General features: G+C 33.0%; 1 protein-coding gene across 2 annotated transcripts in view; it reads left to right on the top strand.

The window, feature by feature from the left end:
- The window catches only part of LOC138332826 (rhodopsin-like), a 65,350-nt gene extending 52,648 nt beyond the window's left edge, over positions 1-12,702 (top strand). For both annotated transcript variants that reach the window (XM_069280782.1, XM_069280781.1), the window contains 2 exons: positions 11,209-11,314; positions 11,780-12,702. In XM_069280782.1, the coding sequence (XP_069136883.1) occupies positions 11,209-11,314; positions 11,780-12,180 (507 nt within the window). In that variant the 3' untranslated portion in view covers positions 12,181-12,702. The remainder of the gene's footprint in view (positions 1-11,208; positions 11,315-11,779) is intronic.
- The last annotated feature ends 219 nt before the right edge of the window (positions 12,703-12,921 follow it).

The following is a 12,921-nucleotide window of genomic DNA, read 5'->3' as shown; positions in this document are numbered from 1 at the left end:
ACACTATGCCATCTATAACCTTGGTGAGATGTTGAGTGGGAATATGAAGATAATCTATGATACACTATGCCATCTATAACCTTGGTGAGATGTTGAGTGGGAATATGAAGATAATCTATGATACACTATGCCATCTATAACCTTGGTGAGATGTTGAGTGGGAATATGAAGATAATCTATGATACACTATGCCATCTATAACCTTGGTGAGATGTTGAGTGGGAATATAAGATAATCTATGATACACTATGCCATTTATAACCTTGGTGAGATGTTGAGTGGGAATATGAAGATAATCTATGATACACTATGCCATTATAACCTTGGTGAGATGTTGAGTGGGAATATGAAGATAATCTATGATACACTATGCCATTTATAACCTTGTGAGATGTTGAGTGGGAATATGAAGATAATCTATGATACACTATGCCATTATAACCTTGGTGAGATGTTGAGTGGGAATATGAAGATAATCTATGATACACTATGCCATTTATAACCTTGGTGAGATGTTGAGTGGGAATATGAAGATAATCTATGATACACTATGCCATTTATAACCTTAGTAAGATGTTGAGCGGGTGGTATGAAGATAATCTATGATACACTATGCCATCTATAACCTTGGTGAGATGTTGAGTGGGAATATGAAGATAATCTATGATACACTATGCCATTTATAACCTTGGTAGGATGTTGAGTGGGAATATGAAGATAATCTATGATACACTATGCCATTTATAACCTTGGTGAGATGTTGAGTGGGAATATGAAGATAATCTATGATACACTATGCCATTTATAACCTTGGTGAGATGTTGAGTGGGAATATGAAGATAATCTATGATACACTATGCCATTTATAACCTTGGTGAGATGTTGAGTGGGAATATGAAGATAATCTATGATACACTATGCCATTTATAACCTTGGTGTAGTGTTGAGTAGGAATATGAAGATAATCTATGATACACTTTGCCATTTATAAACTTGGTGAGATGTTGAGTGGGAATATGAAGATAATCTATGATACACTATGCCATCTATAACCTTGGTGAGATGTTGAGTGGGAATATGAAGATAATCTATGATACACTATGCCATTTATAACCTTGGTGAGATGTTGAGTGGGAATATGAAGATAATCTATGATACACTATGCCATTTATAACCTTGGTGAGATGTTGAGTGGGAATATGAAGATAATCTATGATACACTATCCCATTTATAACCTTGGTGAGATGTTGAGTGGGAATATGAAGATAATCTATGATACACTATGCCATTTATAACCTTGGTGAGGATGTTGAGTGGATATAAGATATGAGATAATTATGATACACTATGCCATTATAACCTTGGTGAGATGTTGAGTGGGAATATGAAGATAATCTATGATACACTATGCCATTATAACCTTGAGTGGTATGAGATGTTGATGTTAGTGGGAATATGAAGATAATCTATGATACACTATGCCATTTATAACCTTGGTGAGATGTTGAGTGGGAATATGAAGATAATCTATGATACACTATGCCATTTATAACCTTGGTGAGATGTTGAGTGGGAATATGAAGATAATCTATGATACACTATGCCATTTATAACCTTGGTGAGATGTTGAGTGGGAATATGAAGATAATCTATGATACACTATGCCATTATTGTATAACCTTGGTGTAGATGTTGAGTGGGAATATGAAGATAATCTATGATACACTATGCCATTTATAACCTTGGTGTGAGATGTTGAGTGGGAATATGAAGATAATCTATGATACACTATGCCATTTATAACCTTGGTGAGATGTTGAGTGGGAATATGAAGATAATCTATGATACACTATGCCATCTATAACCTTGGTGAGATGTTGAGTGGGAATATGAAGATAATCTATGATACACTATGCCATTTATAACCTTGGTAGAATGTTGAGTGGGAATATGAAGATAATCTATGATACACTATGCCATTTATAACCTTGGTGAGATGTTGAGTGGGAATATGAAGATAATCTATGATACACTATGCCATTTATAACCTTGGTGAGATGTTGAGTGGGAATATGAAGATAATCTATGATACACTATGCCATTTATAACCTTGGTGAGATGTTGAGTGGGAATATGAAGATAATCTATGATACACTATGCCATCTATAACCTTGGTGAGATGTTGAGTGGGAATATGAAGATAATCTATGATACACTATGCCATTTATAACCTTGGTGAGATGTTGAGTGGGAATATGAAGATAATCTATGATACACTATGCCATTTATAACCTTGGTGAGATGTTGAGTGGGAATATGAAGATAATCTATGATACACTATGCCATTTATAACCTTGGTGAGATGTTGAGTGGGAATATGAAGATAATCTATGATACACTATGCCATTTATAACCTTGGTAGGATGTTGAGTGGGAATATGAAGATAATCTATGATACACTATGCCATTTATAACCTTGGTGAGATGTTGAGTGGGAATATGAAGATAATCTATGATACACTATGCCATTATAACCTTGGTGAGATGTTGAGTGGGAATATGAAGATAATCTATGATACACTATGCCATTTATAACCTTGGTGAGATGTTGAGTGGGAATATGAAGATAATCTATGATACACTATGCCATTATAACCTTGGTGAGATGTTGAGTGGGAATATGAAGATAATCTATGATACACTATGCCATTTATAACCTTGGTGAGATGTTGAGTGGGAATATGAAGATAATCTATGATACACTATGCCATTATAACCTTGGTGAGATGTTGAGTGGGAATATGAAGATAATCTATGATACACTATGCCATTTATAACCTTGGTGAGATGTTGAGTGGGAATATGAAGATAATCTATGATACACTATGCCATTTATAACCTTGGTGTAGATGTTGAGTGGGAATATGAAGATAATCTATGATACACTATGCCATTTATAACCTTGGTGTAGATGTTGAGTGGGAATATGAAGATAATCTATGATACACTATGCCATTATAACCTTGTGGATTGAGTGGGAATAGAAGATAATCATGATACACTATGCCATTATAACCTTGGTGTGATGTTGAGTGGGCAATAATGGTATTATTAATAGTTAGTGCCTAACTAAGAGACGTGTTCAATCGGCCATTCAAATAGGGCATAAATACTAGATAAGTGGTATTAATAGTTGTTCTTTAGAGTTCCGCCGATAAACTGGCTACCGTTGGCTGACAGCAACCGATAAGGTAGGTCTAGAAATGCAATAAATAATGACTATACATGTCATTAGGATTTTTTTTACAGACATGTAACGACGAGAAGATGGAGAGATTCCATTAATGAATAAAACTTGATCGTTTTAAAAACATTACACCATTTAACAACAAAAAGTAAAATCCATTCCTTATTATTACATTTCGACTGGCCATTTCTATTCAATTTAGTGATCCGATAAAGTTAACCTTTGTTTTTTCCAACGTTATCCAATTGACGTAACAGCCGGTCAGTTGATGGAATCAGAAAAAAACCTTGCTCTAATTTCGCGGGAATTTTTATCATGTTAAGAGAGAAAACAGAATAATTTTATCTTTCTTATTCCATTTATAACATATTATATGACAGCCTCGTTATCGAATAAAATTTTTATATGTGTCCGCTGCGCAGATGGACGTATGTCGAAAATAGCAGCAGCATTGCAGAAAGGTTGAAGGTCAAATTGTGCAAAACAATTTTTCGTAATATTCTGGTTTTCAGTCAACTTTATTGAGAGGGCACAATACCAATCCGGATATGTGGATATATTTTGTTAGTAAAACTAGCACTTTGCCAGGAATTTTTTGTAATTATATATTTTATATGAATGTTGTCGTTTTGATCATATACACAAGAGATTAAAGCTATTAGGTGTTTGATATGTATGTATGTTTGTAGAATTTACTTCCTAGTGGTCTTCTTAAAAAATCTATCAGTTTTGAGTAATAAGACTCATATTTTTTTTCAGAAAAACAACAACTATGCTACCCTTACCCCTTAGTTTTTAGCTACAAAATGCACCATTTTCAGCCATTTTTGCCAAATATAACCCTTCGTTCTGGTATTAAACTTTTTGTTGATATTCTGCTTATCAATAGGAACAGGATTGTTCTTTCTAAATCAGGTGGGAAAATGTGGGGGGTGGGGTGGGGGGGGTGGGGTGGGGGTGGGGGGTTCGTGTGCTAACTTATTTGCCCCAATTGAATATTTGTTTTTTTTTTCAATATTTTAGAATAAAAAATAAAAGTGTTCAAATTACCTGTAAAAATAAAGTGACATGTGACAAACATGTATCATTTCACATATCAATGCTCAATATTTTAATTACCACGGACCTTGTAAAGATTTACAACAAAAATAGCTCGATGCAGCTAAACATGCTGGCGCAGTGATAATTTAAGTAAAAACAATTTTTAGCAATAAATGGTAAAACTGTGACTCTACTCAAAGCGAAAAAAGACACAATTTCAAAATGGCCGCCAGGGAGAACACTGATCTCGGTGTGTGTATTTGATATCCCCATAAAGGGGGCTGTTTCGGTGAACTTAAAGGTGGGCCAATCTAAAGACAACTTATCACTTTTAGGGGGGCCATATTGGATTTATACGGGAATTGTGGTTAAAAATCACCATGGATATGGAACTTTTCAGTAAGCTCATCATATTACCAAGCAGTCCACACGATGAGCAGGAGTCTTTATCTGGCAGAAGCTCAAGGTTATCGCTTTAATTTCCAAACGTTCATGTGATTTGTAAAAGACAAGGTTATTTGTTTTCTTTCACTTGACTTATTTCATTAATTTCTTTTGTCAATACAATGTTTTTTGTCATCGATCCAAAGTTGTTTTAATGTTTAGATTTTTTTCAATTGTTTTGTTGGGGTTATTACTCTTTGTGAGAATATCAGCCTACCAGCTTTCAGTACAATCGGATTAAAAGCACATCCTTTGTTCAAGGTCAACGACAAGAATACTTTTTCTCGTTACAGCGATATTTTGAATGTTTTAGAAGCAATCGAGAATCGTAGGCATTTTACTAAATGATTACGTCACACGCTATTTCATGAAACCTGAGATTTGTCATTGACTCCTTTGCACTGATCAAAATAAAGTTAGCAACGCTTACAGATAATGACATCAAATCCATATCATCTAAAGCTCTAATATTAATAGCACAAGTATAGTTGTTAGATTGCAAAGTATAAGCTCTATTTTGTTGAAGAAGAGATTCCTTAATAAATATGTAGATTGGAATATAAAATAAAGCCAATTTAATGTTAAAAAGAGACACTTGGAAATATTGTCTTTATTTTATAATGTATACAAATGTCTATTACAGGTATTGCTTTGTCAATGGAAGCACGACAAGTTGACAAGTTGTGAAAACACACTTGAAAAGTCATGCCTTAATTATTTCCTATTACTTTGTGTGGAGGTGTAAATCGATGGTCGTGTTCCGGAGAACTAACTATTAACTGGGTCTAGATTTAGCTTATCCTCTTACATACCTCTTTAAGGACCATGAAAGTGATAGGTAAATGTTTCCGTTCCGGAATAGCCTCCTACTTTGTTTTCTGACCCAAAATAAAACAGTATTTACTTTAATAGCTATGAAATCGTAAAACCCATATGAAGGTTGACGTTTGTGGTAAAAATCACGTTTGGAGATATATCTTCATCACTACATCAAAATGCTGAAATTCACGAAGGAAAGGTCATCTAAGCTGTTTTAATGATTTCCTCAATGTGGTATTTCAATTAATGGCGATAATATGATTTTGTCCATGTTACGTTCATACATTTGACTATAAATTGAGTTCAAAACAACACGAAAACGCCCCATGTCCTATTAACAAGCCTCACTCATTTGCCAATAAAGTCAGTGCATATAATATTAAGATAATACATTTTCTTACAAATCCTTTTTAACCATCCTAAAATCTATACGTATTCATTTTATGCTTTGTGTCTAAAGTACAACCAAGACTTTGTAAAACACTCAAGCATCATGGTTTCCTTTCAAAATTCTCCTTTCCAAAATCCCGTTATATAACTCTATCTTAGTTACATGTGTACATTCTGGGGATGGAGTAAGTAAATATTTTAATGTTTAAATTTGTTGTTGTACGGAGCAAGTGTGTTTGTTCACGATATGTATTTTATACAGATTCGTATAATCGCGATACTAAAGCGAAACTAAGATGTCGCAAGTTGTGTTTATAACATTCATAGTGATCACAATCCCAGTATTCTTCAATTATTCATGAATATTTTCATGCAATTTATGAACGTAAAATTTCATGAATAATTTTGGAAAAAATATTTCATGAACATTCATTAATCCTTTCATTCATGAATTCATGAACGTTCATGAACAACCTATTCATGAAAAATCATAAAAAGTTCATGAATATTTAAATAATATTCATGAATTTAAACCATCATGAATGATCATGAATATTTATTCGTGATAATTCATGAGTTATTCATGAGCTACAACTGACACAAATAATTCATGAATATTCATGAAACGTCATTAACTGGAACAATTCATGAAAATTCATGAACTTGAGTCGTGTTCATGAAGTTTAATGAATGCAATATGGAGTCAGCGGCATCTAAATTTTATGAACTCTACTGGGGGTCCAGAATTGACAATTTCTATCAAACCAATGACAATTCTATGGGAATCAATTCAATATTTGATGAAACAAATTCTTATGACAATAAGTATAATCCATATATTAATATATAACATCAGAAGATCACCAACAGTTTACTGTGTTCATTATGAATTATGAAGCCAAAGATAAGTGCTAATAAAATCTGTTTTCATTGATACGCAACAATCAATTCCATGATACATTCCCAGTTAATTAGTATTTGTCCAAAACAAACATAAATTTACAGTTGTAAAGCATGATAGTTCATATGGACAATTTAATTCAATAACATCTGACAAAATTTCACAAACAAATATATATGCATAATCACTATGACAATATCAGTGTGCAATAATTTCATGTTGAAAAAGAACTGCAGACAAATCAAAACTTACTGAAAGTGTTAATCTATGCTTAAAGAAATCCAGAAATGGAATAATCCGTTTATTAATGTGCCAAAACTTCCATTTTAAGATGAATAATGTTTCTCCTTCCACATGCCAGCAGATACAGTAGCCATTTTGGATTGTGACTGTTTTGGCGGGGAATATACATAGATGTCATGTGAAACATGTGGTCATGTGACAAGTCATGTGACTTCAGTGGATATTCATTAAAATTCATCAAATGAATGAAATAGCATTTCAAGAATCATTCATGAAGTTTTATGCATAACTGATATTCATTAAAATTCTTAAAAATGATTGAAACATTTTCATTCATTTTGAAAATTTTTAATGAATATAAGTCATGCATAAAACTTCATGGATAATTCTTGACACATTGATCATGAACAATCATGAATGTTTCATGGATTCATAAAACTTCATGAATAGTTCATGAGAGTCATTTGATGAATATTCATGAACTTTTTTCATGAACCACAATCTGCTAATATTCTTGAAAGTTCATGAATCATTCATGAATATTCATGATGTCATGAATACCATCTCGCAGAGGTTATTTACCCCTCAATGTCTCTGTAAACATTACAGCAGGTGATAATAACTTTTCTAAAAAATAAATATATATTTCATAGCATTTTAACAGTTTTAAGCACTTTAAATGTGATGTTGTGTAGTGAGTAATGGGATGTCGTTGTAGCGGCATATTTCTATAACTACGTTTGAAAGATGATTTCTTTTGTTTTGGTGTCATTTTACTTTTCACTTTGAAACTGCCGAAAGTGCTCATTTTTTGTTCTTACAAACGCTTTATTTCTAAATTATGATGACAATACCATATTGTGCACATGGTAATTACATAGAGAGCGTCAATCTGTCGATGCAATATTTACCGATAGACAACCCGTCTGTGCATGTAAATTGCTTTTCACAATGGTTTTATTGATACATAAATTTCACTCACATCTATCTTATGAACTTCCCCGCCAAGCCTATACTTAAAACTATCCTAGTGTTTATGTACATAAGGCGGTGTATCTCAGTGGAATGCCATCTTAAATGAATTTATGACTCGACATAATCCATAAAGGTTTTAAATCAAAACCGTCCAACCTTATTTGTACTTATATGCTGAAGAAATATGTGCCACATATCTATTATTAGTTGATTTTTCTGAATATACGGCGCTAGCGACATACTTATCATCTGATTTATGTACATGACGTGAGAGGAATATGGAAAATGGTGTGATGCCTAATCAAATCTTTAACGGTATGACTTCTATTTACTGGATTTATTCCTGAGCAGTACATCATCAGTATATCGTGCCTCCCTGGTGCCATTCATGCGCCTATGTCTAATTGGAACGTAGTCATTCAAAATAGCTTAATAACGCTGAGATCCAGGACACGATTAGCCGTTGTCCATTAGCGGAGTGTCAAACAATCCACAAACAATAACTTCGTTTTCATTAATGAATTCAGTCTGATGTGAAAAGGGCTGATCCTAACAGTTGCTTCCGTGGTGTCTGTTCAGAAACAGACTGCCTTGACACATTCTCCACCGGGCAGCCAAGTTTAAAAACCTAACAGTAATGGAAATCGTATTGCAGTGTCGATTACGAGTCCTGCAGTTGTTTATCGATTTATTGAAAAATTTATAGAATTTTCAAATGGAATATGATGGTAAGTTTTGTTTTGTCAAATTATCACATCTTATATTAGATCAGAACTTTCACGGGTGCATAGTCTCTTACAGGAATTTTACACAAACGCGCTTAGTGCTACAATACAATAGCTGAGCATGTGTAAAAAGTCACTGGTATTAATTTGATAATGAATACATTTTGTAAAAAAACATTTGCTCAATCACCATAGTTTTGACAAAATCAATATCACGGTATAGATATACCGAAATACACAAATTCTGCAGTAATGAAACAGTTACTTTAGCAGCTGATGGAATGACGTGACACCAGTATTAGTGGCTGATGAATAATCAAGCTTTACAAAATGATTGTTATATTTTGAAATTCATGGGTGTGTAACACACATTGGGTGTTCTAGCTTGTCTAATGGTGCGCAAGATAGATATGCTCGAACACTAATTGTAATACGTATTTATTGTGACGTCATGCAATTGTGGGTTTCGTAAGGCGGCAAGAGTCTATAGCATACAATAATAGTTTCACCCAAAAGTAATAACATTAAAGCAATACCTACACGCTAGAGGTACATTGTAGATAACAACTTGAATATACAAATGTGAAATAGTTTAATAGACCAAGTCTTGCTCGCCTTTCAGTCCTAATATCAACAGCCGACTATTGTTCGTAATTATAACTTTCTGATAGATTTCAACAACGTTGGCTGCGGGGATCAAAGTATAGCTAGCATGTACATAATTACTAACTCGCTTACAGATTAAACATCTTCGATATTCCAATATTCCTAGGGTTATTATCCCTGCCGTTATGCCCATAGATAAAATATGATGGCGTGATAGTAACCCCTGTAATATTGAAGGTGATATTTAGAATCTGTCAAAGTCCTTCGTACGGATCTGTATTTTTTCACTTATATAAGGTCGACTTTGATTACTGTGGTTTATGTCGGAGAATTTAATGTAAACTGTAACAGTATAACCTAGCTTTATTCGCTGTTTGTGTAAAAGTTTATCAATGTCACTTATACAAGAATATATCCAGATGTTAAATACATCAATAACAAACATTTATAGAATTTTAATGAATACTTAAGTTTGCATGTGTTTATCATACGTTATGATCCATGAGTCTTTGCCATCTCCATTGCTTTAAAATTACACTATGAACAGTATTGTACACATACGTACTATGTACCTTGCTAGAGTGAATATATTCACAAGTTACGATACCGATGAACAAAGAGATCATTTTGCATTTTAAAATCTATCTATAAAATTTACATATAACGTTCACAACCACCAAGGTAACGTTTCAAAGCTAATCTGTTTGGTGTAAAGTTAATTTTATGGATCATTATCAAACTATAAAACTGGTACTTTGTTTTTTATGTTTTATAAACAATATAGTTGATGGTATTAATACTATAGTAAAAGAATTTGCCGTCGACGGATTGCTTTATGATATCTTTTATAGTCAACCTGCATTTTAAAATGCAACCTGATAGGTTAAATAATTACTTTAGGGAAATACATGCCTGATACGAAAACTTGCTAGTTAAATTAATCCAAAAAAACTTGTTAATCAAATGATTCTTAAAAAGGTTGCCAAATAATCTTTAAAAAAAACTGGTTAGTCAAATTAATCCTAAAAAATGGTTTTCAAAATAATGTTAAAAAAACTGTTGTGTCACATTAAGCCTAAAAAATGGTTTTCAAATTATTTTTGAAATACTGGTCCCGATTTCTCGAAACAAAGGTGCAGACTTAGTTATGTATCTTATAAGAAAATTTATGACTTAAGTTTGTTTTGAGAAATCGTGGCCTGGTTAATCAAATTAATCCTTAAAATCTGCTTTTCAAATTAATCTTTAAAAAACTGTTTAGTCAAATTAATCCTTAACAAACTAGTATGTCAAAAATTAATTCTAAAAAAAACTGGTTAAGAAAATGAATCCTAAAAACTGTTGTCAAATAGTCGTAAAAATGGTTAGTCAAATTAATCCTAAACAAACTGGTTTTCAAAATTATACTAAAAACATCTCTTGATTACCCTTTTCACGAACAATATTCCATTCTTTGAAAATCAAAATTCAATAATGATAGACAATTGCTCCACAAACTTCATTATTTTGTCGTAAGGTCCATACTAGAATATGCAGATATTATCCGGAACAAATAAGCATATAGCCCGTTACTAAAATATTCATATTGGAGCTACAATATTAATAACCGAGGGAATTTATGAACTTATTAACCATAAACTACATGTATTTACAAGGAAACTAGCTACATGTAGGATAGCTTCAGATAAACACAACAGAAAATTATATAGTTAGTAACGCAAAATGATTTTTGGCCTAATAGATTTCATCTTGTTAAACACGACCTTTGTCTTGTAATTCCCAATAATGTCTTTTGACTATTGTTTGACTTTTTCAGATTAAAAAACAAACATCTATATCACAGCGATACAAGGGTTTCCAGCATCACAACAGGGCCAGCAAAAGGGACGTCAAAGTCATGAAAACCATTCTGCTATTAGTATGTAAGTACCGGGGCCATTAGGAATGGTTTTGATGCTTTTACTGTGACATTGTTAGGAACTGTTTTACTTAGTGGCATGTTTTATGTCTTTCCCAACTTTGTCTCATAAAATAGGTCGTTTATCACATGTAGCTCCGATGTTTTATTACGCGACACCATGGCATATGATTAAGACTTGTATATCAACGACGCAAATTTTATAGCCTAAAGTAAAATTTTAAAAAAAAGGAAAAAGAAAAATTACATAACTTATTTAGACCATTGATGGAACCTCTCTAGGCGCTAATAGTTCGGTACAAAATCTCAAAAAGACGGTGACTTTGGAAAACGAAAATTCTTTGCGAATTTGTTTGTTATCGAATATTTGGAATGATTTTCCTGTCAGTAGTTTGTTATCATTTTAATGCCGAACATGTTTTTGATACATATGCTATTGTTATAATGGTATTTTTGTTAACTATTTCAGTTGCATTTATCATTTCATGGTTGCCATACTCGATATTTGCTATGACGTCAATCACTGGCTACGCTGATGATATCCATCCTTTGCTTGGAACTCTTCCTTCACTCTTCGCCAAATCTTCGATTTTATGGAATCCTCTTATATACGTATGTAGGAACAGATCTTTTAAACGAGCCTTGTTAGAGACCTTTCCAACGCTGGCCGTGTTTTACAGATGCACCAACAAATGTCGGAAGCGAAGACAAGGACAAATGGCCAACGAATTAACTAAGATGGTTGATTTCCAGGTGCCAATGTCCCGTTCGTCTCAGAAGTCAGATACAATCTGTTGTGGTGAGAATTCTGGGTCAATTGTACAAGAGACAGGGTTAGATCGAAACGAACGCGCCACTGCAATATTATAAGGATGATACAGTTTATAAATATATTTCTTAAACCATCGAAGGAGCTACGTCAGTGCATTGATCATATCTGTGATTTCCGTGTGCTTCTGGTATGACATAGTATTATTCACCATCACCCGAATCAAGATTCAGGATGATAAATAAAACCAAGAGAGATTTTTATTTTATTTTTTAAATCTTGTGATTCCTATTTTAATGATAGAAGTGATATTTCCATGTCGTTTGATAATATTACAGTGTCTCTTCATTTGTTACCTTAAAAAACGTATTCCTGTAACATTCCAAAAACATTCGGAAGACATCGAATGGACAAATACATTATTCATAGGAAGTTTGCAGCTTCATTGCATATCAATCAAGTTAGTTTCAAGGAGTAATTTTCTTGTACCAAACATTTATTAGTTTCACTTTCATGAACGTCGGAAAAGAAGGTGTTATATGAATGACTAATTAAAGTAAGTCAACATGTTATTTCAAGAAGTATATTAAAAGTTATTTTTCTAATTGTCACGAAATCTCTTGAATTTATAATTGATATTTAAGATACTAATAAAGAAAGCGGTACGTTTGACCAGACGCTTGAGTGTTTGACATTTATCAAGTTATTTTTGTATAGATGAAGCAGTTGCCAGCGAAGTTCTGATAATCTGTAATTTTCACTGCAACACTTAGATCCAGTATAAACTACCGTATCCAACATTATAATATTGTTTTTTTAGATTGTCTGTTGTTTCAACATTG

The sequence above is a fragment of the Argopecten irradians genome, chromosome 10, assembly GCF_041381155.1.
Source record: "Argopecten irradians isolate NY chromosome 10, Ai_NY, whole genome shotgun sequence".
NCBI lineage: Eukaryota > Metazoa > Mollusca > Bivalvia > Pectinida > Pectinidae > Argopecten > Argopecten irradians.
Note: the sequence above shows the minus strand (reverse complement) of the source record. Positions and strands in the feature narration are given on the sequence as shown.